This window comes from Drosophila obscura, unplaced genomic scaffold, assembly GCF_018151105.1.
Source record: "Drosophila obscura isolate BZ-5 IFL unplaced genomic scaffold, ASM1815110v1 contig_1, whole genome shotgun sequence".
Classification (NCBI taxonomy): Eukaryota; Metazoa; Arthropoda; class Insecta; order Diptera; family Drosophilidae; genus Drosophila; species Drosophila obscura.
The window spans coordinates 9,511,407-9,539,308 of NW_024542679.1; the positions used below are offsets into that span (position 1 = coordinate 9,511,407).

A 27,902-nucleotide genomic window follows, 5' to 3' on the forward strand; every position below is an offset into this window, starting at 1 on the left:
TATGAACACCGAAATTCTTTTACTCTCATATGAAATTTATAGAAAAAAATACCGCCGCTAAGTAGACCACAGAAAATGCTTTCCTAAAAACAAAAATTTAGGTGAAATAAAGCCCACAAAAATATGCTTTGTAAGGGAACAAGGAACCTATATAAGCCATCGAAATACCCCCCCTAGAGTAGGCCACACACACATACAAATTGTTAGTAATTTGCCAGAGATTCGAATCGAGTTATTTTTCGCATCATTCGAAGCATTTTTCAGTAGCATCAGGAATTGCCTAAACAATTTTATTAAAATACATATCAAAGCTAATAGAAGAAATCTTTAACAAAGCAAAACACACACAAATATTTACATCAAATGTAAGACAAAAACAAAAAGAACTCTATAAAGCTCCCCCATAAGTAGCTATGAAGCATATGCCAACCCAACTATCACTCACAAAATAAACACCCAAGTATTTTAGATAAAATGTATGTCAAACCAAAAAACGAATGCCCTGCAAATCTTTGTAGAAATAATAATAAAAATAAAAATAAAAAAATGTATGAAAGAACCCTAAAAAAAGCACAACTTAAAACTTGAACTTAAACCTAAACCAAATTTAAACCTTGTGATAAACAACACAAAAGCAAACAAAAAACAAACTAAAACTAAACTAAAAAAAAACCCTTTGCATACGAAATTTTATTGAAATTAATTGAGAGCAGGTTAATGAGGGCCACCGTTACCAATTGTTTAAACAATGTTACTTATAGATAACAAACACAACATGCGTATACACCAAATGCTTTTTGCAAAATATATAAATTTATAACTTTAGAGATTTGTAGAGATTTTTTGGAAACTTTTCTTTGCATCGTTTTGCAAGTTCTGCGCAATTTTCTCTCATTTGTAAACGAAAAAAACTAAAAGAAAATCAAAAAAAAAAAAACTAAACTAAAATTAAAGGAAGAAGAAAACCCAAAGACAAGGACAATCTTTTTGCAATTTATAAAAAGTAAAAACGAAATCTGATGAAATGAGAACGAAAATTATTGGAAAACCTCAGTTGAAAGAGCAATGCTGAAGAATGCGGATCCTTTTTATGTATACTTAGCTGCCTATAAAATCCACAAATAGTAGCCACAGAAAATAGTATATAAAATAGTAAATTCCAATTCATGGCGTCCAAAAAAAAAGAACAATTTTTGTTGCAAAAAGGATTGAGGCAGGATATGGAATGGAATTGGGGTAGGAGAAATTGCTGAATGTGTGGCCAATGTAAGAAATGTACAAATACAATACGATTGAGATAGATCCTTACAAACAATAGGTATGTACGAGTATATTCGATTCGTTTTGGAATACCAAATGCAATGTTATTTAGCCACCGCTTTGGGGGAAATGGAAAGGTGCCTTCTTTAAAAGAACTAGAACAATTTTTGATTACTTAGATGGTTTCCAGCGAAACACTTTTTGAGTTGTTGTGCCTACATTTACATACATACACATGCATACATATGTATGTATGTATGTGCGCCCCATAACGATTTGAGTTCGGGTTTTGTCTTCAGTTTGAAACTCCTCACAAGCTAAACTGCTGATAAAACAAAGTAGAAGCTAAACAAAAGACCAGTAAAACGATAAATGGTAAAGATTCGAACGTTAACGATTCACCACTAACAAAAGAATTAATAATAAAACAAGCAGAAAATAGAAAATAAAATAAACATAGTTGTTTAAGCAAATTATAATCTATATTTCGGCAGAAGTCTAGTCTAGTAACAGAATAAACAACTCAAAAACACTTTTTAAATTCTCAATATCGAAAAGCTTTATAATTTGTAAATGCTAAGAAAAATAATGTAAATAAAACATAAACGAAAACGAAAACAACTAGTTAAATAATTTTTATCGAATAACATAATTTTCATTATGAATAATATTTGCTATTTATAGGCAGGATTTGTTAAAAAAAAAAAACTAAATATACTAAAAAAAATTGTCAGAGATTAGAGCAGTTTAAGTTCTTCAAATTATTTCACATACAAGTAGATTTCTTAAAGATCGATTAGAAAAACCGAATTAAACCATGCAATGCTAACATAAATTAATAATAATAATACCAAACTTTTTTATAATGCACAAACCTTGCGCATAATAAGAACAACAATTTATTAACACGGCATCGATAAAACGAAACATCCTGTAAATACACCAAGTACATAAACCAAAATGCAAAACGATATGATATAGTTATAAATGACAGAATATTTGAAAAGAAATTATGGAAAAGCAAACCGAAACAAATAAAGCAGCTTCGCATTAATAAAGATCGTCTCGTCTCAACCAGAAAACGAACAAAAAACAACAAATTATTCAATACAAATTTTGTTTGATTTTGATACAAAAATTTGAGGGAATTAATGCCAATTCAAAGAGGGGACCATAACAGTTCTCCACAAAGTTCTGTAGTTGGGAGATTTTATTTGATTATGTTTTATTTTTACTAGTTAAATCTTCTTGGGGGATCCCATAACAACTAACAACTAACATAAATAACAAGTTGTCCAAATCACAATTGCATATGAAAATACAGTACACCAGATCGGTTAATATGGCACTTTAATTTGTCCAAGTAAATATATCTCCTGCAGCTAACCATCTGTGGACGTTTCTTTCCCCGATAAAAGTGTACCCCTGTAAAAGGAACGAAAAAAGGCGCGCTCTGTTTTCAGGTCAATGCACACGAGTCACAGGCGCAGGCGCAGTGGCAGTTGCCGTTGCCGTTGATCTTTGCCGTTAAGACGGCCAACCCCTAAAATGAGAAGCAACCTGCTCATTGTATGACAACTGAATGACTGGACTGGTGCTTCGAACAGCTTGCTGGCCAGATCTCGGAGAGGGCAGCCAGCCCTCCGATGCCACTTAAACAGGTTCCTGTCTTGGGTTCAAACGATCGGAACTGGCAGCTCCAGGACAAGTGTTTTGACCCGCGCAACAGCTTCCTTCCGCCCCGATCCGAAGGCAACTGTCTTTGGCTCTGGTTCTGCTATTCGCTTCGTTGATTCCTGCACCTGCAGCAGGGGGAGCTGCAGCAGCAGCAGCCGGCAATGATGGCACGCGGTAAAATGTTGTAGCCTCTGGCTGCAGCCAAGGGTCCGGCCGGGTTCTACCTGTTTTTCAGTTTCAGCCACTGGCTGGCTGGCTTGCTGGCTGGCTGGATGCAGCAGTGCCCTCTGCCACTTGTAATTATTTACGACTAAGTGGCACAAAAGGTAATAATCTGCCCCTTAAACAGAGAATTAAAACAATTCTCTCTATTTCTTGGGAGGGACAAAAATACGTTACAATTATCCGAGGGAGGAGAGGGAAAAACATATGGATTGATCTAAGGAAATATTTATGTCAGGGTCAGTCAGCCCCAGAGAGCACACATGTGTGTGTGTGTGTGTGTGTGTTAGGCAACACACAAAAGAAACAATGTCAGAAAACAGCTGATGTTCTGTGATGGCTATAACATGTGATAGATCCTTCAGCCTATGAACTGCCGGAGAAGGGAACACAGAAGAATGCACATAAATCGTTCATGAACTGTTGGTGGCTAAAGATCTCGGTGTGTGCGGGCAAGGTCTTGCGAAAGAGTCCCTAAAATAGTTAAAGCTATAGAACTAATACCATCGATTCCCTATAAAAAGGTTTTTTCTTAAGCACCCCTTTCGCGTAACGCATTGACACTCACCCTGTATGAGACAACCTGTAATCTCTGTTCAACAATCAACAATAAAACTCAATCATTGCTTGAGCACTGAACTCGACCACAACTGAACTTGGGGCAGAGGTTTTACGCCCCTGTCATTACGGAATTTCCATATACTCGTATACGAGTATGCGACACATGCAACGCCCCATGCCCCAGTCGCTGTCCCAGCCCCAGCTCCTGCCCCCCCTCCTACTCCGCAACGTGGCACCAGGAGTTTGCATGCAGAAGGGACATCGAATTAGAGTGGGTGTACGGTGTGTGGGAGGTGTGGAAAGACTGGACATGGGACTTGCCAAATTAGGCACCTAAAGCTTGTGGGAGGCGTTGCAATTAGTCGTTCTCCATGTGCGAGCATTAATTGCTGCGATGGCCAAAGAGAAATCCAAATAAAAATTAATAACCAACAGCAATTGGTTGGCCCGAGTTCCCACACTTGCAGGACGCGTCGTAGCTGTAATAATAATCCCCCTGGAGAGTTGCCCGCTGGCTGACTGGTGCTGGTGCTGCTGCTGGTGCCTGTGCCATTATAAGGATATTATGAGCATTATGTTTGTTTATTACGGGGGACGGCGCCGTGTACCGTGAAAGCGCTGAACCGCAACGGCAGGACTTAGCCACCCCTAGTCGGTGCTAGCAGTCGGAAAAAAGTACAGCCTAACCCGGTCCGGACTTGAAATCAATCATTTACATAATCGCCATTCGCTCGCCATTGGCCCACAACGCGTCAGAATTTCACGCGCTTTGCCACAGAAATGGGCAAGTGGCGTGTTTTTAATTGTTTATGTATGTATTTTTTGAGAATTTTTGTAGATTGGTTATAGCGACGAGGGTTTGTTGTAGTACATCTACTACATATAGTATGTATGTTCATATATATGGACCCAATTCCAGTTGCAATTCATGGGGCATTACTAAGCACACTTTGAATGACTGGCAGCCAGTGGAAATTTCTCTATTACACACAGATATAAGTTGGCACCTGCCATCCAAACTGGCTAGTGTGGGTTGGGAGGATCGATCCATAAGTGTATAGTATATGCAATCGATTACTAATGAGCGTGAACATTATTGAATTGACGCATTCTAATCAGGCCAGGACTAGTATTAACAGAGAAATATTTCCTAAACATTAAATATATACCATCCAAATGTCAGAGAGCATCTATCTATGGAATCCAAAATGGGAGTGGGACAGGAAATGTTGGTTAAAAGGTTAAACATCTGATAGAAACTGGATCCAGGCACCTCGAAAGGTTTTGCCAGTATTTTCTCCAGTACTTTCTTTCAAAGATGAATATTGTGGATTGCATAGTTTGATCTTATAACTATCATAAATAAAACCCTTTTACTTTCTCGTATATTACGAGCATAATCAAAGAATGCATTCAGCTAAAAGCCTTTAGCACTATTTCTTTTGATTTCTTCAATGGATTGTCCCCCCTGCCCGCTTTCCAGGTACAAAACTATATAAGCCTATGTAGGCTTTTTCTCCCCACCTCTCGCTCTCTCTCTCTGTCCTTCCCTCTCTCTTTCTCTTTTATCCTTAGCCATGTACAATTTGTGCCCATCCAAAAAAAAAGGAATAAAAAGTACAACCAAAAAAGCAAACTACAACAAAATCGAATCGAAAAGCAAATGCTACCCATTAACAATAAAATACAAAAAGCCAAATGTATAGCGGCTCCATCCCCGGGGGGGGAGGCGGTGGGTGTTGTGCAGGAGCAGGAGTACCCAAGCGGGGGGGACGAAAAAACAAGGCAGAAATTCGTTTTTTATGTACCGCGAGTTCTTTTCATAGTTAGCTGTTCGCTGTTGTTGCTGTTGCTGGTGGCACCTTATCAACAATCTCGTTTTACCAAATAACGCAAAGTGCGCGTCATGGCATTCGTGTGGTGTGGTGTTGGTGTGGTGTTGGTGTTGCCCCGTCGTTGGGTTGGTATTCGTATACATATAGATACCATATGTATGTATTGTCGGGCAGCACACGCTATAGTTCGCTTATGAAATAACTGAAACTGCAGCCCGAATCGAGGGAGTGGTCGAGAGAAGGTCTAGCGCGGAGCTAGGGCTAGTGGAAATTGGTAGTACAGCATTTTTATTCACAGTGTTTCTTTTTTTTTGGTGGTTGCGTTGCCTGCTGGTTGGTCAAAGACAGGCAGAAGGAGGATGATAATGATGACGACAGCAGCAAACACCAATAGCCCTGTCAGGGGGAGCAGGGGCACAGGGGAACCTACCCTCTAGTTCCTGTTCACTCTCCTCTCTCTCTCTTTCTCTCTCTCTGTCTCTGTGTCTTGGCCAGGTGTGTGTTTGTGTCCATCATGTTGGTATATGTACATATGTATGCATGTGTGTGCGTGGTGGCTCGACGTTTCTTGGAGTTGGTTCTGTTCTTTTTTTGGTTTAAAGTTTTGTGTGGTAGCAAATAAAATTTTAGTTAGTCACATGCCGTCGTCAAGGATACGCCGTTCAGTTATTTGTTGTGCAACGTTCCTCTCCCTGGCAACGAACCGAGCAGGGACCTGCTGCATTACGTACCCCCGTGTTTTCTCTGTGTTTCGCTGTGTGTGTGTGTGTGTGTGTGGGGAAAATTTGAATGCGAGCAAAGGGTTTCCAGTGCCTGCCAGACAAGGACAGCACCATTAGCACCTGTCTAGATCTAGAACAATTTTCTCCTATATACGTACGAGGCAGCGCTGCTAGCCGCTAGCTGCTAACTGTTAGCGGCATCGACGTCGCCGTCGCCAGCCGCCTGGGCTCACCTTACATAGCCGCAAATTCAAATTTGAACTTCAGTCAAGTGTCAAAGCTCAAAGGATTAACATGTCCTTGCGGCTGCAGCATGAGAACTGGTAGCCAGTAGCCAATAGCCAATAGTGTGAACAGAGACAGCTAAACAATCTTCATCCATCCAGTGGCCAAAGGATCATTCGAAACAAAACGTGGAAGCCGCCGCATCGTTGCAGAATCGAAACGCGCAGAAGCGTAGATCTGGAGAGCATCCAGCAGAGGTAAGCCCAAAGTTGTTCCTCGCTTAGTGTGCCCTTAGTTAGAGATTAACGTCCACTGCGATCAATCATTATTGCTGGCATTGGTTCTTGGCACTGGGAGAATTCACAGTTGATTTTAGTATATTCTGTGGTTCTGCGGGTGCCAAAATCGAGTGCACGGCTCAAAACAGCAGCTGGAAAGTTTCAGCCTACAACAAAAAATATATGAGAAACATACATAAAATAGGGTAAAAATCGTAATCATCTATATAGAATTTATTTCCTTCAATGTATTATGTTCAAAGGTTAGAACAGATCGCAGATTAACAAAATTCTAGGATCCTCCGAATTCGGTAAAGATCTCTTTCTCTGAAAATCATTTGATAAATTAAACCCAAAGCTAAAGCCATAAATTTGATATTCCCTAGAGATTTCACCGCAAAAAGGTTGGGTTTTTTCGGATCAATTTCTTTGCTATCAAATCACAGCAATCTCAATATTACTCATACGCCCCACCAGTCCAGCCCAGCCCATTCTTACACTCCCAACGACTAACGTCATATCGCGCATTGTTTCTCTTGTTCGAGAACCAATGCGCAATACCAAAACAAAATTAATTTCTTCTCCACACGCAATGAAAATAAATATTAAAGAAGGAGGAAAATGCTCAGACTATTATTTAAGGGGCGGGGGGGGCACAAACATTTTGAAGCACTTGAAAATATATTATTCCGAAAGAGGGAAACTTGAGCCTTCAAGTCTAAAGTCGGCTAAGTCGGCTTCAAGTCGGCTAAACTTGAAAGACATTGAACTTTTGGGGTCAAAGGTATTTTGAAAACTTGGCCAATAGCTTCGGTCATAAATGTATAATGGGTATGGGTTGTGGATTGTGGGTGGGTTGGTGGGTTGGCGCTACTGCACTGAAACAATTAAGCGTGCACCACCCAAGGGGCAGTACAGTAATTGACCTCGCCAAAGGGAAATTTACATTTGAACTTATCTTGATTGGAAACTACATTTTTAAACGAATGTTGGCCTGTCCAGGCGTCCATCGTAATCAAATACAGCACTACACCCTCACGGATACTCGTACAAATGGCAAATCCCTTTGCAAATTGCCTCACTCATAATTCATTTGCCTAATAGCCCAGAAAGGGGCGTGTACCATGGCGCAGACACCTGGCCAGAGAAGCGCAAATAAATATTTGATGAAGCGGAGGTTCTGTATAAAAAAAAATATTACGATTGTAGACAGCAAGAACTAAAGATTAGCTCAGCAAATCTCCCTTACTTCTGGGTCTACTATATTGGAAAAAAATTTATGCCCCAGCAGCTATTTCTGTGCCACTCAATTAGAGCCCTATAATTTTCCACTCTCCGCAGACAATATACTATATGTATATAATTTGAGAGGCTCCTTCTTGCCTGCATTTTCCGGCGGCATGGCATAAATTAGCATTAATTCATAAGTCAGTGGAAAGTGGCAGTGGTAGTCCGCAAATGCAATGCAAAAATGTTTTTCGGCTACAGCTAAAATTTGCATACAAAGTGCAAGGCTCCTCCGAACAACGCCCTGGAACTACAATCAAAAGCACCAACAAATTACGTGGAGTGCCGCGTCAGGATAGCAGAAGGTACGCTACGACTTGGGCTGGGGCAGAGTGATGTGAGGGACAGCAGCAGCAAACAGGCTAAATGCCGGCAACAGTCCTGAATAATGGGCCTAGCGGCGCCAACTGGTAGCGTTGGTAGCCAATTTTCTAGGAATCTATGTAGATGGGGTGGATGGATTGCTTGGTTTGGTGGGTGGGTGTTTAGTGTCTATGGGGAGGTGCTGCAACTATAGATACACACACACACGCATATATGTACATATCCTTCGTCCATATGTGGCAGTACAGTGGTAGAAGGCTCGTGCATAATTTATTTAATCGCCAGCAACAAATCTAAATTGATCGTTAGACGTAGGCGAACACAGGAACAAAAAAACGAAAACAACAAAATGTCTGACAAGGATATTGCATGTTTTCCACACTGCTATACGATACCAATACCAATACCTATACCATTACCATACCTACATACCCTTAACATTGTATCCTTGTATCCTTGCAGTGCCAATTAACGAGAGAGTTTTTAAAAAAGAAATACCTGAACGAACGGAGGGAAGGAGAACAAACATGGCACCGCAACAACAGAATTCGACATTCATCGACGATAATCTGGACAGCTGTCCATCGCTATTGAATCTGCCCGAGAGCCCCATACTGCCCACGAGGCGATGTCAAAATCAAGACAGCAACAATAACCACCATAATAATAAGCAGGTTGCATTCGAGGAGCGTTTGGTGGACGCAGTCGCAGCCACAGCCACAGCACCAGCACCAGCACCACAACCACCATGCAAAAATAAACACAGCAAGGCAAACGGAAACGGTGGCGGCCCCCCGGCCAGTCGTCGCCATCGTTCCATTTCCCTCTACGGCGTTAATAGCACTGTGGTAAGTGCCTCCATTCCAGCTCCTCTCACCTCACGCGTTTCCCCTGCATTTCGGCGGCAGTGGCAGCTTTTTCCACTGAAATCAAACAAATCATCTAATTGGGTGGGCAGGCACAGGCACAGTCAGTGGCACTGGCACTAGCACAGGGCCAGGTGGTGAGGAGTCGGTAGTGTGTTTGGTTAGTCATATGCATAGACAGGGCACCCGGCACCCGGCACTCGGCACCAGCACCTGGTACAGTTCTTCCGGGGAAATAGTGTTTGCAAGGCAGCTAGGAAATTGCTATTATAATTCTTTGGTTGTGAAACGAATTGACTGGCAGGCAATCTTTTACCCTCAATAAAAAACGATCAATTGATGAAATAGAATTTTTCAAAGATTTATATATATAAATATACATATACATATATATATAAAGAAACTGCTTGCTGTGTATATCCAATAGTTGATTCCCAATACCATTAACCAGCTACTAACCCCATCCATCAACTAAATTCGACTGTAATTAAAAGCTCTACTGAAGTATGGGTCAACAAATGATTAATGCTTGTCTTCGCTACCTCTCTTTGTTTGTCCCTTAACACAAAACAGGAGCAAGGCCATAAGGAAATACCCATTTGGATGGACGATGGCGAGCCGCGCTACGTATCGGGTGTAACCAACAAAACCACATGCAATGACATAATCAAGGCCCTGATTGATGACGAGCTGAGCAACGTTGCTGGTACTGGGCAACACTGCAGCAGTGTTGATGCCAAAGGTAAGTCAATATTTATCCACGTACAGGGGGGGGGAGGGGGCTGTAGATGTGAATCCACACTGTGACAGCTGTGAAAAAGCAAAATGTAGCAGTACATATGTATATACAGACAGACAGACATACAGACAGACAGACAGCGAGTGGATCTTGTTGGTGACGTGACTGCAGGTTTTGTTCATTTCTATTTCACAATTTGCCTTTTTATTTATTTATGTTCCTTTTTATTTACAATTATTATATGTATTTTTTTTTTTTTTTTGTTCTTTCTCTTTTCTTACGTTTCTTTTTTTTCCGTTGGGTTCCGTTTTGAAAAACACAAGATGGCGGCCAGAGGGCAACTACAAAGGAAACGGCGATGGCAGTGGCAGTGGCAGCGGCAGCATCGCGTGACTACAGCGATTACATTATAACGGAAAGTTGGGGCGGCATAGAGCGAAGCTACGACGGCAACATGGCCATTTTGCCCGTTTGGCGCGCTTGGAGTCGTGTACACAATGAGGTAATAAGAGGCAGCCAGTTCCCCTTTTACCCCTCTCCTTTCTCCTCTCCTGACTGTGCGCCCACCTGGCGTGCAAAAACTGAGCCCAAAAGCGGATAAACACAAACGAAAAAAAAAAAAAACAGAAAAAACAGAAAAAAACGTCTACAGTGATTGCATAATAAGCGTTTTTTCTCTCTCTCTCTCTCCCACTCTTTTGCTTGGTCGTCCTGGCGCCACACGCAAGCCAAGAAATGTGAAATTCATGTCGGCGCCCGACCACCCGAACACCCACTTCTGCTCCTACTCCTACTCCCTTTCCCCTTTGGTCACACCCCCCCGCCGCATACATATGTATGTATACTTTTGTATGTTTGTTTGATTGTGCTCGTATTTGACTTATGCTCTCTGAGCCTTTTCATTTGGTATTTCCGTATTTCCCTATGACGCACCAAACGAAATCAATTTGCTTATTGATTTTTGTATTAAAGTTCATGTTTACATTTGGGGGGGTAATTATGTTGTAAATTTTTTATGATCGAGCCCCCATTAGCATGGGCCTTTCGTCCTAATGGTTTCCTAATGGAGTAGTTTCTGAAACAAATATTATTCAGTACATTACAATCTCTTACTTTTTCCCACTCTACTTACAGCTGCGCCTGTCGCTCAAGCACCGGGAGAACTTCAGGGATCCCATGACGCTGCAGTTGATGCCGCATGCTCCTCCCACTGCCAGCTTTTCCATGATCAAATGGCTCAAGAAACTCATGCATCTGAGCAAAAGAAAAAAGGATATGCCCACAAAACCCACAAATACTCCTCCCAAGGTGCCCAACAAGATAAAAGAAAAGTGTCAAAAGCTCAACAAAGGCGACAGACGAGCGGCGGCCGATGAGCTGCTGCTGGTCATCATGCCGGACCAATTGTACAAAGGCACGGAGAACTGCCCGAAGGGAAAGCTGTACAAACTGGCCGAAAATCGGGTCTCCAAGCAGCAGCGACGACGTCGACGAAGCCGCCACGAACCGAAGCCAGCAAACTCAACAGCAGCCACGGCAGAAAATCCCAACGAATGCAATAATAACGTGAATAACGTGAATAATTATATACGCAGGCGCAAGGATCGACCGTTGCGCAACAGTGTTCGCAATAAGCTGGCATCCCTGCACGCTGACATGAACCTTCGCTACGAAAGGGAATACGCACTGACACGACAACTGTCTGAGAAGTGCCGAATGTATAGGATTCAGAACGAACGCTATAAGGGACCAGAAATGGAGGTTTCCGTGGGACAGCTACAGCAAAACATCGAAGCCTATGCCGAGGACATCATCAAAACGGAGCATGAGCTGCTCGACTTGAAGAACGAAATGAAACATGACATATCCCTGATCAATAACCTCAAGCGGATGACAATGGAGGAGACGGAAGTAGCAGCAAATGTCTGCGGTGTGGGCGTGGCAGCATCCAGAAAAGCATCCGAAGATCCACCACCACAGAAAGGAGAAACACCTCAAGCTGCTAAAAATCCACTCGAAATGCAATTTGTTGATAATATTTATGAGTTTTGCGACAATAACGCAAGCATGTTGGTTTAATTATTTATATTTATATCATATAGTTGGATCTTGTTAAGTTTTACATACTACCCAATAAAGCCATATTTATGCATATACTTACGATTTCTATATAAAACTAATATTTGTTGAGTATAATTTGGTCATGGAAAAATTAATTTAAAGGTTGCATTTTCTGCGAGCGATATCTACTGTGGTCGGAGATTTAATAATGTATCAATTTCACTTGACTCGCTTCCGGAATATTTCCTCTATTGATCTTCTCTTTACAAAAATGTCATTGGCACACCGATGCTCAGACTGTGGAAAACTGCCCGAAGGATTTGCCAAATGTCAAGCAACTTTCTTCCAGAGCTAGGACTGGCACAAGCTGGAGGGAAGCAAAAGCCAAATACAGAGCACCCTGCAAGCAATTGATTTATAATTACGGACACTACCAGTGAGAGCAGCGGAACAATTAGCCAGGCCAAGACAACTGAAACCGCCAGCGATTTCAACTCCCCCCCGGGTCACAGATGAGGCAGTGAGATTTGTGTTTGTTTGTATTTTCTTTGAAGATTTTTCCTACACCCGTACAACCTGTGGCACACGGTGCGTATGAGTGATCTCCTACAGATTTTATTTTTCGTTGCTTTCCACGAACTCTCCACTGCCAGTGGAGTATCAATGTATTTATCTTTTTATAAAATATATGCAAATTGGTTTATTTTCATATGGCGGACAACCAGCGAAGCCATAGGCCGCATGGACATGGACACGTGCGTCGTCTCCGCCACCGCTTCTTTCCTACTGTTGGACAGACGTTAATGGACCAGGGAATATGCCGATGTAAAGCCGGGTTTCAGCTTTGTCTAGACATAATAGGGGACCCGCACGTAAATTTCGTTAATATTACACAAAAATTGAGATAGATATGTGAGATGAATGCTTGGAAAGCGGGAGGAGATGCAAACTGGAAATGTATTTCCAAGAAAATCACAGCCAAAATGTATACACATGTAGCCCCGGTTAATACGTAATGCGATGATCCAACTTAAAATTCCACTACAAATGGTAAAAAAAAAAAATCCATCAAATAGTTCCACATTTTCCAATTCAGTACCAGTATACAGCAGATATTGCCTGACAATCAAAACAGATAACTATCAAACCGAAGAAATTCACTGATCGAATACAAATAAAAAATTCCAATAAAAATTAAAAATGAGGAAAGAAGGAAATACGAAATATAAAAAGAAATATAGAAAATTTAATTATAGAAAGAATATAAAAAATTCTAAGAAAATATAAGTAGAAAGAAATAAGAAATATATAACCAAAACAGAAGTACTCACCGGTTCCCATAATGCTTTAGCGTCTAATATTATTTGAGCTGTAAATATCGTAGAGTTACATACATTATTTGCGGAGGATATAATTGTTTTTATTTTACTCGCATTTAATCTCCCGTTATCGCTTTTATTCACTTTTTTGTCCACCTAGTCTTCTTTTATATTTTTGCGAGACATTCAACTGTTTTTCTTTTTACACGCATTTTAAGTTTTACTCACTTTTTGCCGAAACCGCCTGGCACCCCTTGCCGTCATATTGACCAACCTTCACTTATATGATGTATATTATTTTCCGCTCTTTCCATAGTTATGCGGGGCCTTTTTCCGCTCTTTCTATAGTTTTGCGGGGCATTTTATTTTCACTTGCACTTTCACTCACTTTTTGGCAATCTAGCCTTTTATTTTTTCCGCTCTTTCTTTAGTTCAGCGGGCCTTTTTCCGCGCTTTCTATAGTTTTGCGGGGCATTTTATTTTCACTTGAACTTTCACTCACTTTTGGCCATCTAAGCCTTTTATTATTTCCGCTCTTTCTTTAGTTCAGCGGGCCTTTTTCCGCTCTTTCTATAGTTTTGCGGGGCATTTTATTTTCACTTGCACTTTCACTCACTTTTGGCCATCTAAGCCTTTTATTATTTCCGCTCTTTCTTTAGTTCAGCGGGCCTTTTTCCGCTCTTTCTATAGTTTTGCGGGGCATTTTATTTTCACTTGCACTTTCACTCACTTTTTGGCAATCTAGCCTTTTATTTTTTCCGCTCTTTCTTTAGTTCAGCGGGCCTTTTTCCGCTCTTTCTATAGTTTTGCGGGGCATTTTATTTTCACTTGAACTTTCACTCACTTTTGGCCATCTAAGCCTTTTATTATTTCCGCTCTTTCTTTAGTTCAGCGGGCCTTTTTCCGCTCTTCCATAGTTGCGGGGCATTTTATTTTCACTTGCACTTCACTCACATGGCCAGTAGCCATTTATTCCGCACAGCGGCCCCCTCTTCAAGTTTAGCGGGCATTTATTACTGCACTTTCACTTTTGGCATCTACCTTCCGCCCTTTAGTCACGGGCCTTTTTCCGCTCTTCTATAGTTTTGCGGGGTATTTTATTTCCACTTGCACTTTCACTCACTTTTGGCCATCTAAGCCTTTTATTATTTCCGCTCTTTCTTTAGTTCAGCGGGCCTTTTTCCGCTCTTTCTATAGTTTTGCGGGGCATTTTATTTTCACTGCACTTTCACTCACTTTTGGCCATCTAAGCCTTTTATTATTTCCGCTCTTTCTTTAGTTCAGCGGGCCTTTTTCCGCTCTTTCTATAGTTTTGCGGGGCATTTTATTTTCACTTGCACTTTCACTCACTTTTGGCAATCTAGCCTTTTATTTTTTCCGCTCTTTCTTTAGTTCAGCGGGCCTTTTTCCGCTCTTTCTATAGTTTTGCGGGGCATTTTATTTTCACTTGAACTTTCACTCACTTTTGGCCATCTAAGCCTTTTATTATTTCCGCTCTTTCTTTAGTTCAGCGGGCCTTTTTCCGCTCTTTCCATAGTTTTGCGGGGCATTTTATTTTCACTTGCACTTTCACTCACTTTTTGGCAATCTAGCCTTTTTTCCGCTCTTTCTTTAGTTCAGCGGGCCTTTTTCCGCTCTTTCTATAGTTTTGCGGGGTATTTTATTTCCACTTGCACTTTCACTCACTTTTGGCCATCTAAGCCTTTTATTATTTCCGCTCTTTCTTTAGTTCAGCGGGCCTTTTTCCGCTCTTTCTATAGTTTTGCGGGGCATTTTATTTTCACTGCACTTTCACTCACTTTTGGCCATCTAAGCCTTTTATTATTTCCGCTCTTTCTTTAGTTCAGCGGGCCTTTTTCCGCTCTTTCTATAGTTTTGCGGGGCATTTTATTTTCACTGCACTTTCACTCACTTTTGGCCATCTAAGCCTTTTATTATTTCCGCTCTTTCTTTAGTTCAGCGGGCCTTTTTCCGCGCTTTCTATAGTTTTGCGGGGCATTTTATTTTCACTTGCACTTTCACTCACTTTTCCGCTCTTTCTTTAGTTCAGCGGGCCTTTTTCCGCGCTTTCTATAGTTTTGCTTGGCATTTTATTTTCACTTGCACTTTCACTCACTTTTGGCCATCTAAGCCTTTTATTATTTCCGCTCTTTCTTTAGTTCAGCGGGCCTTTTTCCGCGCTTTCTATAGTTTTGCGGGGCATTTTATTTTCACTTTAAAACTTTCACTCACTTTTTGCCGAAACCGCCTGGCACTCCTTGCCGTCATAATGACCATCCTGCACAAACACACAATCTCACTCTCACAGAAACAAAAAACACTCATATGATGCCGTTACTGCTTGCCGCCTTGTACCTTGTCGTCATAATGATCATTATGTACATCACTCTCGCCTTGCTGAGCCCAGAAAAAAAACTCAACACCAAAAAAAAACTCAAGCGGAGGGCACATCTGATGCCGTTATTTTAAGTCTTTCCTTCTTTACACTCATTCCAATAGCTGGAAACGTGCGCTGGAATTGCGCTACGACGCAATTGCCGTTTTCGGTCAGTTTTCCATATGAGAAAATCATTGATTTTACACTTGATATGATCCTTTTCTACTTTTCCCTAATGCTTTGGCTCTTCTCCCACATGGAGTTGCGTTTTCCCGGATTTTTCCAGATCTTTTTATAACACTTTTCACAACTTTTTGGCCAGACTTTTATTTTAAACAGACTTTTATTTTAAACACTTGCTACACTTATCACACGGGTTTTTTCATAATTTTCCGAACTTCCTTTCACCTTTTTACTGCATATTTTGTTGCGCGACATGAAGAAACATGCGTCTGCGCCGGGAGTTTAAATTTGACTTTGCTCTCTCTTCCCACTCAAAGTCATTTGAAGGTGGATGAACTGCAATCAGTGAGAGCATCAGAGAGAGCTTTGCTTTCGCAATGGGTTTGTGTGTGTGTTGTAACTTTATCGAATGTTCTAGAAGGAAAGTGAGTGGATGAGACCATCAGCATAAAAATGGCGATTGATTTGAACTAATCACATTTCCGGGTTTTTGCGACATATTTTGCCACCTTTCCGGAAGAATTTCCGGCATTTGCTACCTATCACACCTTTTTACTGCACTTTTGGCTGCGCGACATGAATAAACATGCGTCTGCGCCGGGAGTTTAAATTTGACTTTGCTCTCTCTTCCCACTCAAAGTCATTTGAAGGTGGATGAACTGCAATCAGTGAGAGCATCAGAGAGAGCTTTGCTTTCGCAATAGGTTTGTGTGTGTGTGTTGTAACTTTATCGAATATTCTAGAAGGAAAGTGAGTGGATGAGACCATCAGCATAAAAATGGCGATTGATTTGAACTAATCACATTTCCGGGTTTTTGCGACATATTTTGCCACTTTTCCGGCAGATTTCCGGCACTTGCTTCCTATCACACCTTTTTACTGCACTTTTGGCTGCGCGACATGAATAAACATGCGTCTGCGCCGGGAGTTTAAATTTGACTTTGCTCTCTCTTCCCACTTAAAGACATTTGAGAGAGGATTTTGCTTTTGCAATGTGTGTGAGTGTGTATTTTTAGTTGCTAAAGCTAGCTTTAGCGAATGTTCTAGAATCTAGAAGGGTGGTGCTTAGATGAGATCCTAAGCCTCCTACTAACTGTGATGCTAGTGCAATGTTCTGAAGTGGGCCCGAAAAGTTAAAAGCGCTTTGCTGAGAGTGTGAGTGTGAGAGCAGATCAGCGAAGGCTAGCCAAAACTCGGGCTTCGAAATCTGCACTTGTTTCTCCTTGTCTTCCTCTCCTTGTCACACAGCAAAGAACGAAAGTGTAAAGCCGAGCAAGGGAGCATAGTTGTGTACATATATCACAAATTCTTACTGGGTGATTTCCTTTGCCATTATATTATATAATATATAATATTGAATGTTGACAATTTTAAACTTTTTGCTTTTTGAAAAGGCAATATTTAGATTTCTAGTTCGCGCCACTTTACCGTTCCTTTTATTGGCAAGTTGGCATGGCTAGTACCGCTCGATATTTTAAGCAACAATCTGCATACCTTCTGAAGAATAAAGGCGGTATATTTACAGTATATTTTGATAATGAGACGGGTCTGCTTCGAACATTTACGTTTTATGCTTTGGCCGTTTTTGTTTGAACCCTATTATCTAAACAATCCCATTACAAATAGTTCTGAAAACTAGCCAATCCTAAACAAAATTCATTGAGGAATCGGATAAAATTATTTGTTTAGGGCTGAGAAAGGCCAACTAGCTAGTAATATTAAACGGAATATCAAAATCGAAGTATATCAACGCATTTTGTCAGTATATGTGCGGTATATTTACGGTATATTTCTGGGACTCACAATTTATACGCAGAAATGAGTCCGGAGAGCGTTTTGAGTGCTCTCTTTCGACTGGGTCATGGCAAGGTATGGCCGCAGTATTAAGACGGCCAAACTTTTTTTAAGGGCCTCGTAAGGACCTCATACGTCACACGTCATACGTCACACCTTATACCCTTATCCTTGCGGCGCAATCAAAAGTTCAACTTCAAGTCGAACGTCGTGTAATAACCCCCGAAATTACAAATAATGCGAATGCGAGTAAACAGTTTATTCAGATGATTAGTTATACGGCGATGTTATGTTTATACCATAATTTTATGACGTACTCTCCAGGAGGTCCCAATTCAATCTCCAACAAGATGATAGGCCCAAATTTATTGTAAATATAGAAGAAACTCGTCTGGAAGCGTTCGGCCACTAACCATATATGGTATATGGTATGGTATAATGTGTAGTGGTTAGTGGTTCGGTCCAGGTTTTGAGAAATTTTTTGAAACAAACTCAGTTTTTGTTTTATTGCGCGCGCTAATAAAAATACATTTTCACTCATTTGTAATGTTAAAACTTAACGGGGTCTCCATTAAAATGTGCCACTGTTAACGAGCTACATACTGATTCTGTTCGCTAGGTGTTCTTTTTATACCCGTACTCAAAAAAGAGTTATTATACCCGTACTCAAAAAAGAGTTAAGGGGTATTAGTAAAAGTGGATGTGTAACGCAGAGAAGGAAAATCGACCCCATAAAGTATATATATTCTGACAGCATCAATAGCCGAGTCGATATAGCCATGTCCGTCGTCCTGTCCGTCGTCCGTCTGTCCGTCTGTCCGTCTCGATGAGCGCCTGGATCCAAAGCTTAAGGCTAGCGAAACCAAATTTGGTTTCCAGCAGTGATATCACCTGCTACAAGTGTTACCCCCCCCCCCGCCCCCACAAAGAACGAAAATCTGTGGCAGGCACAATTTTAAAGATACGATAAAACTAAAAACGCAGTATCGTAGAGAATGCCCATATCACCAGATTGCCAAATCTGAACTAGATCGGATCATAATTATAGCCAGAATGAAGAAATTAATTTTCTGTTCCTTCCCCTGCCCCCTCCTGAACACAATAACACAACTCATTTTCCTTCTCGCTCGCACACCTTTCGTGCGCGATGGAGATGTAGAATCTAAATGGTACATGTAAATATACATGTTAGATGTATAATATAAATAGTATATGTAGATGTAGATAACAGATGTAGCAAAAAAATGTAAAATTTCTTTTTTTTTAAGTTCAAATAATTATATGCTTAAAAATGTATATGCTGACTGAGTACGGGTATAAGTAGAGTCGCGTCCCCAGAAGCGACTCACACGTTCCTTCTCGTTCGATCTGAGTACTAGGCTAAACAGAAAAAAAAGACTTATAGATTTAAATCAGATCAAATCAATTGCCAAGCAATTAAGACTAACTAAAGAAGCTATATTTACGGATAGTTTAGCAGCTATATATATGTATGTTAAAAAACGAGAAGGAACGTGTGAGTCGCTTCTGGGGACGCGACTCTACTTATACCCGTACTCAGTCAGTATATACATTTTTGAGCTTATGATTTTTAAGAATTTTAGAAAAAAAAAATTTTACATTTTTTTTTTGCTACATATGATATCTACATCTACATATACAATGTATATTATACATCTAACATGTAGATTTTACATGTTCAAATTAGATTCTACATCTCCTCCTAGGGTTGCCGCGCACTGAACGCGGCAGAATGTGCGGCGAGAAGGAAAATGAGATGCGTTGTCCGGCGGAGGGGGAGGGGAAGCAACTGAAAATTAATTTCTTCATTCTGGCTATAATTATGATCCGATCTGATTCAGATTCGGCAATCTGGTAGTATTGGCATTTTCTACGATACTGCGTTTTTAGTTTTATCGTATCTTTAAAACTGTGCCTGCCACAGATTTTCGTCCTTTGTGTGGGCGGAAGGGGGCGGGGCGATTTGAATACACTTAGCAGTGTGATATCACATGAGTCTGGAAACCAAATTTGGTTTCTCTAGCCAGTCTAGATCCAGGCGCTCATCAAGACGGACAGACGGACGGACAGACGGACATGGCTATACAGACTCGGCTATTGATGCTGATCAAGAATATATACTTTATGGGGTCGAAACGTTTCCTCTCTGCGTTGCACACATCCACTTTTACCACAAATCTAATATACCCCTTAACTCTTTTTTGAGTACGGGTATAAAAATTCAGAATCAGATGCCTATCCAGTGGCAAATATTCACAACTTACTGGTATGGCCAGAATAAATCTCTGTAGACATCTACTGGATGCCAGGTCATATGGGTATCCCAATAAACGTAAATTTAAAATATTTAAGTATTACAACTCTACGCACGATTTGTTTAAAGCAAATATCCTTCTACATACATATGAGGGAACTCGTGAAATTAGTAAGAGACGCTAAATTAGACTTTTAATCTCGCGTCGTTAAAACACATCGAATGTAATTGTGTATATAACATATCAACTTAGTTTCTTGGCTTGAAAGTTTTCTTTTGGCCAATTACTCTCTTTGAGAAAAATACAAATACAAATTCAATCACGCTACCAATTACTCATCTCTATGAATACTAGACAGTGGCAGCAAAATCGATAGTGTCTCGCACATATCGATACATCGTTTCTGGCCGCGGTCACACTGCTTCCAAATTATTATTAAAAATTTCGCAGTTAAAAAACGTCAACAAATTTCGGCATTAAAACGTGGAAAAATTATCGTAAAATCAACGTAACCTACAACCAAAGTCTGCGCAATTGCATTTCGCATACACAACCAAACCCAAACACACAGAAATTAGGTAAGGAAGATGTCCCCAAAGAGAACGGGTGGCCACATTTTTCATTTTGCCAAGCATGGAAACCGTTTGTCTGCCGAGCGACGGGGGTGGAACGGCATCAGTGGCGGTGGCGGTACGGTACTCGTGTCACGGCAAAATTTTATTTACGATCATTAGATGTAGATAGATAAACGCGTTTATTGTGAACCCCAGCAGTCGGGTTGCTGGCTCGGCGAGAAAGAGAAAGTTCAGTGTTGCCAATGCTGCGCTTCTGCAGCTGCTGCCGTTTGCCGCCTTTGTTGTAAATCCCGCCTAAGCGCAACAACAAACAAAAAGCAAGAGGCGGCCTGCCAGTCGCTTGTTGCCAAGTCAGCGCATTAATTGATAAATGAATAATTGTGTACTTTGATTATCATTTGGCAGCACACAATGGCACGCGGACATCAGAAGATCCAGTCACAGGCGAAGGCGGCCGACAAGCAGGCCAAGATGAAGAAGCAACAGGGCCACAGTGCCACCGACCAAAAGAAGGCGGCCCAAAAGGCGCTCGTCCATGTGTGCGCCGTCTGCAAGGTAAGTGTTCCGAGTCGATTCCGAGCCACTGTCACTGTCGGACACAATCTAATCTATGTGTGCGTCCGTTGCAGTCGCAAATGCCCGATCCCAAGACGTACAAACAGCACTTTGAGAACAAGCATCCCAAGAACGACATGCCCGAGGAGCTGAAGGATGTCTGAGACGACGCGAAACGACACCAATATCAACGGAAACTGAATCGACGAGTTGCCTACCAGTACGAAATCTTTGCAACAATAAATTTACATCATCAACCAGAACTGCTGTTGGGAGACGACTTATTGCCAATGCAGGAAACGCAGCTGAATTTTTTGTATACAAACTGCTAACATTTTGATTTTGGTTTAGATATTTCTTTAAATTAGAATTGGAGATTGCCACGAGACAGGCGCGCATGCAATTGTTTAAACGAATGGCCCATAAACTATACAAACCAAGACAAACCAACAACCAAGCACATAGAATAATTTATGATTTTGTTTTTATTTGTAATTTTTAGCACCCCTCTCTTTTTCTAAGAACAATAATTATTACTCTGCTCAGCTCTGCCACCTTTTTGGGATTTACGTTTATACAAATCAAAAACAATGACAGAAACGAGGAGAAATCAATGAGTTTTTGTACCATAAAAAATTGAGTAAATTTAATCGTGTATAAATGAGAATTTATCAGTACATAATAAAAAAGAAAATTGTTAAAAAAAATTACATATACCTAAATTAGTTTTGCTGCTGGCAGCAATTGTCATGTCATGCGTTGGCCTTACAGCTACATTTAAAACTTAAATTACAGCTTAAATGCAATGCATTCGTCTTGATTCCAACTTGAAGCTATTTCCAAAAATTTGAAACTGTTCCGTTTGCATTTAAAACAAAATTGACACAAAGAAAAAAAACTAGAAGACAAAACAACAGCAGATCATAACCTTTGCCTGCTCACTACTCACTACTATTTAAGACAATCAATCAATTCCTACCCCTCATGAAGGGCTTGGAACTCCTTTCGCGATTGTCGTAGACTGTTCCCGAGCCGCAGATGCATGCGGATCTGCTTCTACAGTAGCTGGACTTGGGGCGATGGATTCTTTGGCTGTGGTTTGTCCCTCCGGTAGCAGCATGAAGACCAAATCCTCTTTAGCTGGAAAGTCCGTCAGTACAGTGATGCCTATATTGTTGTCTGGAAGCGTAGGAGTCTCCTCCTGATAGCCGAACCAGTATATGATGATGCCAGGGCCGAAGCTAAGGAGAATGAGCGGCGTGAGGTAGGAGGAACCAAGCTAAAGATAAACCACATACCGATTGCAATAGCTCTGCAACTGTTGATGAATGTTCCACTTGTGGCTCTTGGTATCGCCGAAATTGGCCTTGCTCTCGATCCAATTGACAACGGTGCCCTTGTAGAGGAATGGCAGTATCATTTTGATGTCGGGCGTCTTGTCGTAGCCCATGCGGCGCAGGTCGTGCTCATCGTAGAAGTGTATGCCGGCCTCCTTGGCCAGGTGCTTCAGCTTCAGCTCGTATTCCTCGCCAATTATGCGCCGACGCAGATCTGTGATGGGTCCCTCTTGGTTGTCGCTGTACATACACTGCTGCACATTGGCCGCCAGCCGGGGATCGCTGATCAAATGCGGATACTTGAGCAGGCGGGAGACCTGCGGCCTTTGCCTTAGATCGTATTTCTCCTGCAGCAGGATGCGGCACAGAGCCACTGGATTGGCGCCCTCGGCACAGGCCATGCGTATGATCAGAGCATTGTCGTGGTACAGATGAGCTTGCTCCTCATATCTGTAAATTAAATGCGATAGATTAAACCACCAAATGATAATAGACTGGACTGGGGATTCGCCTACGTCTTTAGTAGCTTCTTTGCCCGCTGGTCGTGCCGCCAGTGCTGGCCGCGCGACCTGTTGAACAGCTCCGACTGCAAAATGCACGTCAGGGCCATCGGATCCACATCCGGAGAGAAGCGAGTCCTTAATTCAAATTCACAGTCGATGGCCAGTCCATGGAACCCGTGGACAAACTGACAGATCTGCGCGTATTTCACGCTGCTCAGGATTCTCTTTTTATCCGCCGCCACGGCCATTTCTACGGCCCAACTTATATTTTTTGTAAAAATTAGAAATAGTAAACAAGCGCCAGAATGAACAGCTGGGGGTATATCGATATCAATGCAGAGCTTCGCTTCACTGTCGCTAGTGGCGCCCCGACTGAAAAGGACTGAAAATAATCGAATTCAAATTTGAATCGTGAAATAATTTTTCGAGTGAAATGAAATGTCATGTTTTGATTTAGTATAGATATATTTTAATATTATATATTTCCCTACGCTTAGTACGGTTTCCATTGATCATGAACTTTTCACATTTAGAACACTGTGCTAATCTTTGCGTTATATTTTGTATTCCATTTAATGTAATTTCTATTGTTTAATCTTTGCTTGGTGTGTGGGTGTTTGTTTATTTTTGTTTTTTCTTAATCCTACCATATAATTAAGGTTCGTTTTCGTTTTGTAAATGCTATTCTTATTCGTCATCTGGAAGCAAAGTTCCATATGATTTGCTCTCGGCTTTCGGCTCAACAACAGGTATAAATTAATGACAAAGGTGCACAGTAATAAAATAAAACTAAATACATACATACAATACAATACAATGAGATGCAAAAGCGTACAATAAATAATCAATTTGTAAATAAATAAAATAAAAGTTCAATTTATATAACAAAAAAAAAAAGAGGTTGCCACCGAATAATTTCGAGTTGGTTCGTTCCATCAGCCGGCCAGCAGGTCGTCAAACTTGGTTTAACAATAAAACTCTAAAACTCGATCAACGCTGCGTCAGCCAAGGGGTTTCATCGGCATTCAATCTACGATTAACAATATTAAAATTTGTAGGCTTAGAACTAGGCGTAGACTTTAAACTTTAATTTTACTATTGAAATGTTTCTTGGGCTATCTTTAGACTTTTGTTCATTGCAACTGTATTTTGTTTTTGTTTTTGTTTTTTTCATTTATTTTTAAGCTTGAGAAGCTGGCTTTATTTTATTTTATTTTATATATACTTTTTGACTACTTGAAATCCCTTCATAATATAATTATTAAAGAACTTTTCTATTGATCGATTTCAAGTAGATGATGGGGGGGACGGGGGGTAAAAATAATAATAATAATAAATAATACGAAACAGGGCCGGAGGGCGTTGAATAATTTGCTTAATACTAAATTATGTTAATACCAATTTGTTACTTGACTTTAGAGCTCATTGATTTTCAATTAATAACTAACTGAATTTAGTATTTGATTTTCGTTTGTTTTGTTTTGTTTTAACTTTGTTTTCGAGAGAAGGCATGGGGCATGGGGCATGGGGCTAGCAATTTCCATGAAATTTCAACCAGCAACATTCTAAATATTACGATTTCGAGTTGTCTATCAATATCAATATCAATAGCTGCTTACCATCTATATGTGTACTTGTGTATCATTAGTTACAATAATTTAATTACGTACAGGAGTGAATGTGGTTGGGTGATGGTGGCTGTTGGGGCTCTTATATAACTCTTATACTATTCTGGGGGGGGATGGGGGAGGAAGTCTAGGCTTAGGCTCATCTAACCACATAAACAATTAACACATAGTACATTCAGAGACAATCTGCTAAACAATGGATTGGGTGTGGGGAGGATGGGTGTGGTGTAGTGTGGTGTGGTTTGTGTGGGGTTTTTAAATTTGGCTTCAATTGTTAGTAGAAATGCGGCGGCGGCAACGTTTGCGAGGGCAACGTCAACGACGGCGGATGCTTCTCCCATCAGACAACCGAATCCTTGCGTATCCTGCGTTTTCCCGCATTTGTTAGCATGTGTGGAAGCAGGGGGGGAAAGAAGAAGAAGACAAAAGACAACAAACAACAACATTTGATGAATGATCAATGAAAGGAACGAGCAAGTTACGATGTTAATTGGGATGGGGGATTATTTGTATGCTGCTGCTGCTGTTGCTGCTGCTTAAAACTGTTTTCGCACCACATATAGTTCTCAGTCTGAGGTGCACGCATCACGCCCACGCCACCGCCCAGGCGGCGGTAGTTCATGCAGCCACAGAGACGCCATTGATTCGTCTCCGGATCGTACACCTCGATGGTCTTCAAATAGGCGGAGCCATCAAAGCCGCCCACCGCGTACAGTTGTCCGTTCACCACGGCCAGGCCGACCTGAAACACGCACACACGAAACACGAAACACAAATTTAAGTTAAATTTAGGCTCTAGGATGGAGGGTTTCCATCACTCACCCCGCTGCGTCGTGAGGTCATGGCCACAATGGGGCTCCAGGTGTTGGTCAATGGATTGTAGCGCTCAGCGGACGAGAGCTCCATGCAATCATCTCGCCCGCCCACGGCATAGATGTAGTTGTTGAACACCGCACAGCCCAGGTGCTTGCGACGCGTCGACATGGGACTGACGGCCACCCATTTGTTTTGCCTGCAAAAACACACACAGAAATTTAACATTGATCCAGGGATTCAGGATTCAGGGATCCAGTGGAGAAAGTTACTAAGGCACTCACCTAGGATCATAGCGCTCCACTGTATTCAATGGACATTGGCCATCGGAGCCACCAATCGCATAGAGAAAACCGCCCAGGACGGCCACAGCGACGCCTAGACGTCGTGTGGTCATTGGGGCCACCTTGGACCATTTGTTCTCCTTGGGATCGTAGCGCTCCACGTGATTCAGGCACTGGACCCCGTCCTGGCCACCCACCGCATACAAGAAACCATCTAGCACGGCCACGCCTACACTGGTGCGGCACGAGGTGGTGGGTGCCACATCACAGGACCATTGGTTCGTCTGTGGATCGTAGCGCTCGATGCTGTTCAGGTAGCTCTGACCATCGTGGCCACCCACAGCGTAGAGCAGATCATTGAGGACGGCCACGCCCACACCGCAGCGTCGCTTGCTCATGGGTGCAACCATTTTCCAGTCGTTGGTCTGCGGATCGAAGCGCTCCACTGAGGCAATAGCATCGCCGGAGCACCAGCCACCCACGGCAAAGAGAACCTCGCCGCGACGTGTCGGCTTGCGGGGTCGGGTGCGTGGTCCCTGCATCAGAGGGCGCTCCTGTGGCAGCAGCAGATAGTTCTTGGCCTCATCCACCAGATCCCGGCAAGCCTCGTCGCTGCGGACCAGCAGATCGGAGCCCACAGTGCCCACCAGGAACTTGGGAGAGAGTAGAGGCAGACGGACGTGTTGCAGTACCTTTAAGAGATGGAAGCACAGAGGCATTAGAACGTTACATGCAGGAGATCGAGGGATAACTAACCTGGGCCAAATGTTGGCGCCTCTCGGCCACATTGTACTTCAGCCAGGACATGACCGCATTGAAGACCTGCTCCTCGGAGCGGACGTTAAGCTCGTCGCTGCAGATGATGTCCACCAGCTGGCCAACGGGCAGCAGCAAGAACTCCTCGCTCTCCATCACCTCCTGGAAGTTGTGCTGTGTAAATTTGTCGGCAATGCGAAGCAGCTCGCGGCAGGAGTGTGTGTCGGCAAAGGCCCGGATGCCCAGGCAGTTGGTCGGGTCCAGTTGGCGCTTGAGGAACTCGCAGCAAATGTCCTAGCAATAAAAGATAACAAAACTCAATGGAGAGCGCAGAATGTGCAAAGCAATCGTGAATCGAACCTGGATCTCGACAAGCTGAAGCAGGCAGGCGGCTGGCAGCAGAGTCTGCACGTTGGACTCCTCGACAATGATGTGGGCTGTGTAGCAAAAGTCGATGAGCAGCTCCATGGCGTTCTCGTCGATGTCGCGTATGGTGACCTCTGTTTGGCGTGACTCCTCCAGCTCGCCCGTGAACATTGCACAGAAGTAGGAGCTGCAGGCGGAGAGTATGACCCGATGGGCGAAGATCTTGCGTCCGCCCACATTGAGCACAACGTCGCAGAGCTCGCGATGGCGCCGCAACATATTCAGCTCGGTCAGCGTCACCTTTGGATGCTTCTCGGATGTGTGGGAGAGGCGGGCCGGAGATGGTGGACGGTCCACGCCCGTGGTGCCGGCCACACCAAGGCCTGTGTTGCCTGCAGAGTTAGCATTTCCACTTGCATTTCCGACTGCAGCTGGGCCACTTCCTCCGCCCGTGGAGCCCGGAAGGTCGCCCATTCTGTTCGCCGCTAAGCGCAGCGGGGCGGAAGCAACCCAACCCCACACGGCGTCTATCTGTGGATTCGAGAAAATCGTGAAAATTTGCTTGAATTTGGAGCAATAATAGTTTTTCCAGCGCCTTTTTTGCCCAGCCTTGGTGCCCCACCGCCCACATACACAAACACACAATGTAACACATAAACACACACACACAGGCACAGGCACTGGCGCTCATGTACACACACACATGGCGTTGGCGATGTCCCAATACCTTTGCTTCTCTGTTCTCCACGGATACAAAGCACGTCCAGGGCCAGCTGCAGGCGGAAAATTTCGAAAATGCAATTTTGCTGCTTGCTTAAAGCGACCACATTTGTAAAATTTTCGTTGCACAGAAGCGCGTATTATTTTAGCAAACAGAAAAATTATTTGGGTCTGGAAAAATCGAAACTAAGTAGCTATGTAATTCTCCGTATCGATGACTTATATCGAATATTTATATCCACAATTACATCGTATCCATCGCATATTCTATCGATAGTATAGTGACACTTGCAAGAGTATGTATCCTTAATACTATTGTTCGTCTCGAACTTTGCTCGTTGTTAAATAAATTACTCTTT

The 27,902-nt window shown here is 42.2% G+C and overlaps 4 protein-coding genes across 7 annotated transcripts; 2 read left to right on the top strand and 2 right to left on the bottom strand.

Annotated features, from left to right (window-relative positions):
- The first annotated feature begins 1,228 nt into the window (after positions 1 to 1,228).
- On the top strand, positions 1,229 to 12,077 carry LOC111081845. Of its 3 annotated transcripts, none has more exons than XM_022371992.2 (5): positions 1,229 to 1,318; positions 8,854 to 9,239; positions 9,831 to 9,999; positions 10,320 to 10,498; positions 11,131 to 12,077. In XM_022371992.2, exons 2-5 carry the CDS (start codon positions 8,919 to 8,921, stop codon positions 12,073 to 12,075), a joined length of 1,614 nt encoding a protein of 537 aa, XP_022227684.2. In that variant the 5' UTR covers positions 1,229 to 1,318; positions 8,854 to 8,918; the 3' UTR covers positions 12,076 to 12,077. The 3 variants fall into 3 exon arrangements, with proteins under 3 accessions (XP_022227684.2, XP_022233689.2, XP_022233690.2); XM_022377997.2 differs by lacking the exon at positions 1,229 to 1,318 and adding an exon at positions 6,549 to 6,759; XM_022377998.2 differs by lacking the exons at positions 1,229 to 1,318; positions 8,854 to 9,239; positions 10,320 to 10,498 and having other exon boundaries at positions 9,914 to 9,999.
- An 8,330-nt stretch (positions 12,078 to 20,407) lies between these two features.
- On the top strand, positions 20,408 to 21,399 carry LOC111077657 (zinc finger protein 706-like). Its single transcript, XM_022372015.2, has 3 exons — positions 20,408 to 20,584; positions 20,987 to 21,136; positions 21,211 to 21,399. The coding sequence occupies exons 2-3, from the start codon at positions 20,993 to 20,995 to the stop codon at positions 21,298 to 21,300; spliced, it is 234 nt and encodes a 77-aa protein (XP_022227707.1). The 5' UTR covers positions 20,408 to 20,584; positions 20,987 to 20,992; the 3' UTR covers positions 21,301 to 21,399.
- Positions 21,400 to 21,652: 253 nt separating this feature from the next.
- LOC111077654 (CDAN1-interacting nuclease 1) lies at positions 21,653 to 23,427 on the bottom strand. The gene is made up of 3 exons (XM_022372011.2): positions 22,989 to 23,427; positions 22,435 to 22,923; positions 21,653 to 22,377 (listed from the first exon to the last, which is right to left on the bottom strand). The coding sequence occupies exons 1-3, from the start codon at positions 23,222 to 23,224 to the stop codon at positions 22,119 to 22,121; spliced, it is 984 nt and encodes a 327-aa protein (XP_022227703.2). The 5' UTR covers positions 23,225 to 23,427; the 3' UTR covers positions 21,653 to 22,118.
- A 1,201-nt stretch (positions 23,428 to 24,628) lies between these two features.
- LOC111077651 (kelch-like protein diablo) lies at positions 24,629 to 27,753 on the bottom strand. Of its 2 annotated transcripts, XM_022372007.2 has the most exons (7): positions 27,551 to 27,753; positions 26,818 to 27,354; positions 26,458 to 26,751; positions 25,702 to 26,393; positions 25,427 to 25,616; positions 25,159 to 25,346; positions 24,629 to 24,969 (listed from the first exon to the last, which is right to left on the bottom strand). In XM_022372007.2, exons 2-7 carry the CDS (start codon positions 27,295 to 27,297, stop codon positions 24,945 to 24,947), a joined length of 1,869 nt encoding a protein of 622 aa, XP_022227699.2. In that variant the 5' UTR covers positions 27,298 to 27,354; positions 27,551 to 27,753; the 3' UTR covers positions 24,629 to 24,944. The 2 variants fall into 2 exon arrangements, with proteins under 2 accessions (XP_022227699.2, XP_022227698.2); XM_022372006.2 differs by having other exon boundaries at positions 24,629 to 25,346.
- Between the last annotated feature and the right edge of the window lie 149 nt (positions 27,754 to 27,902).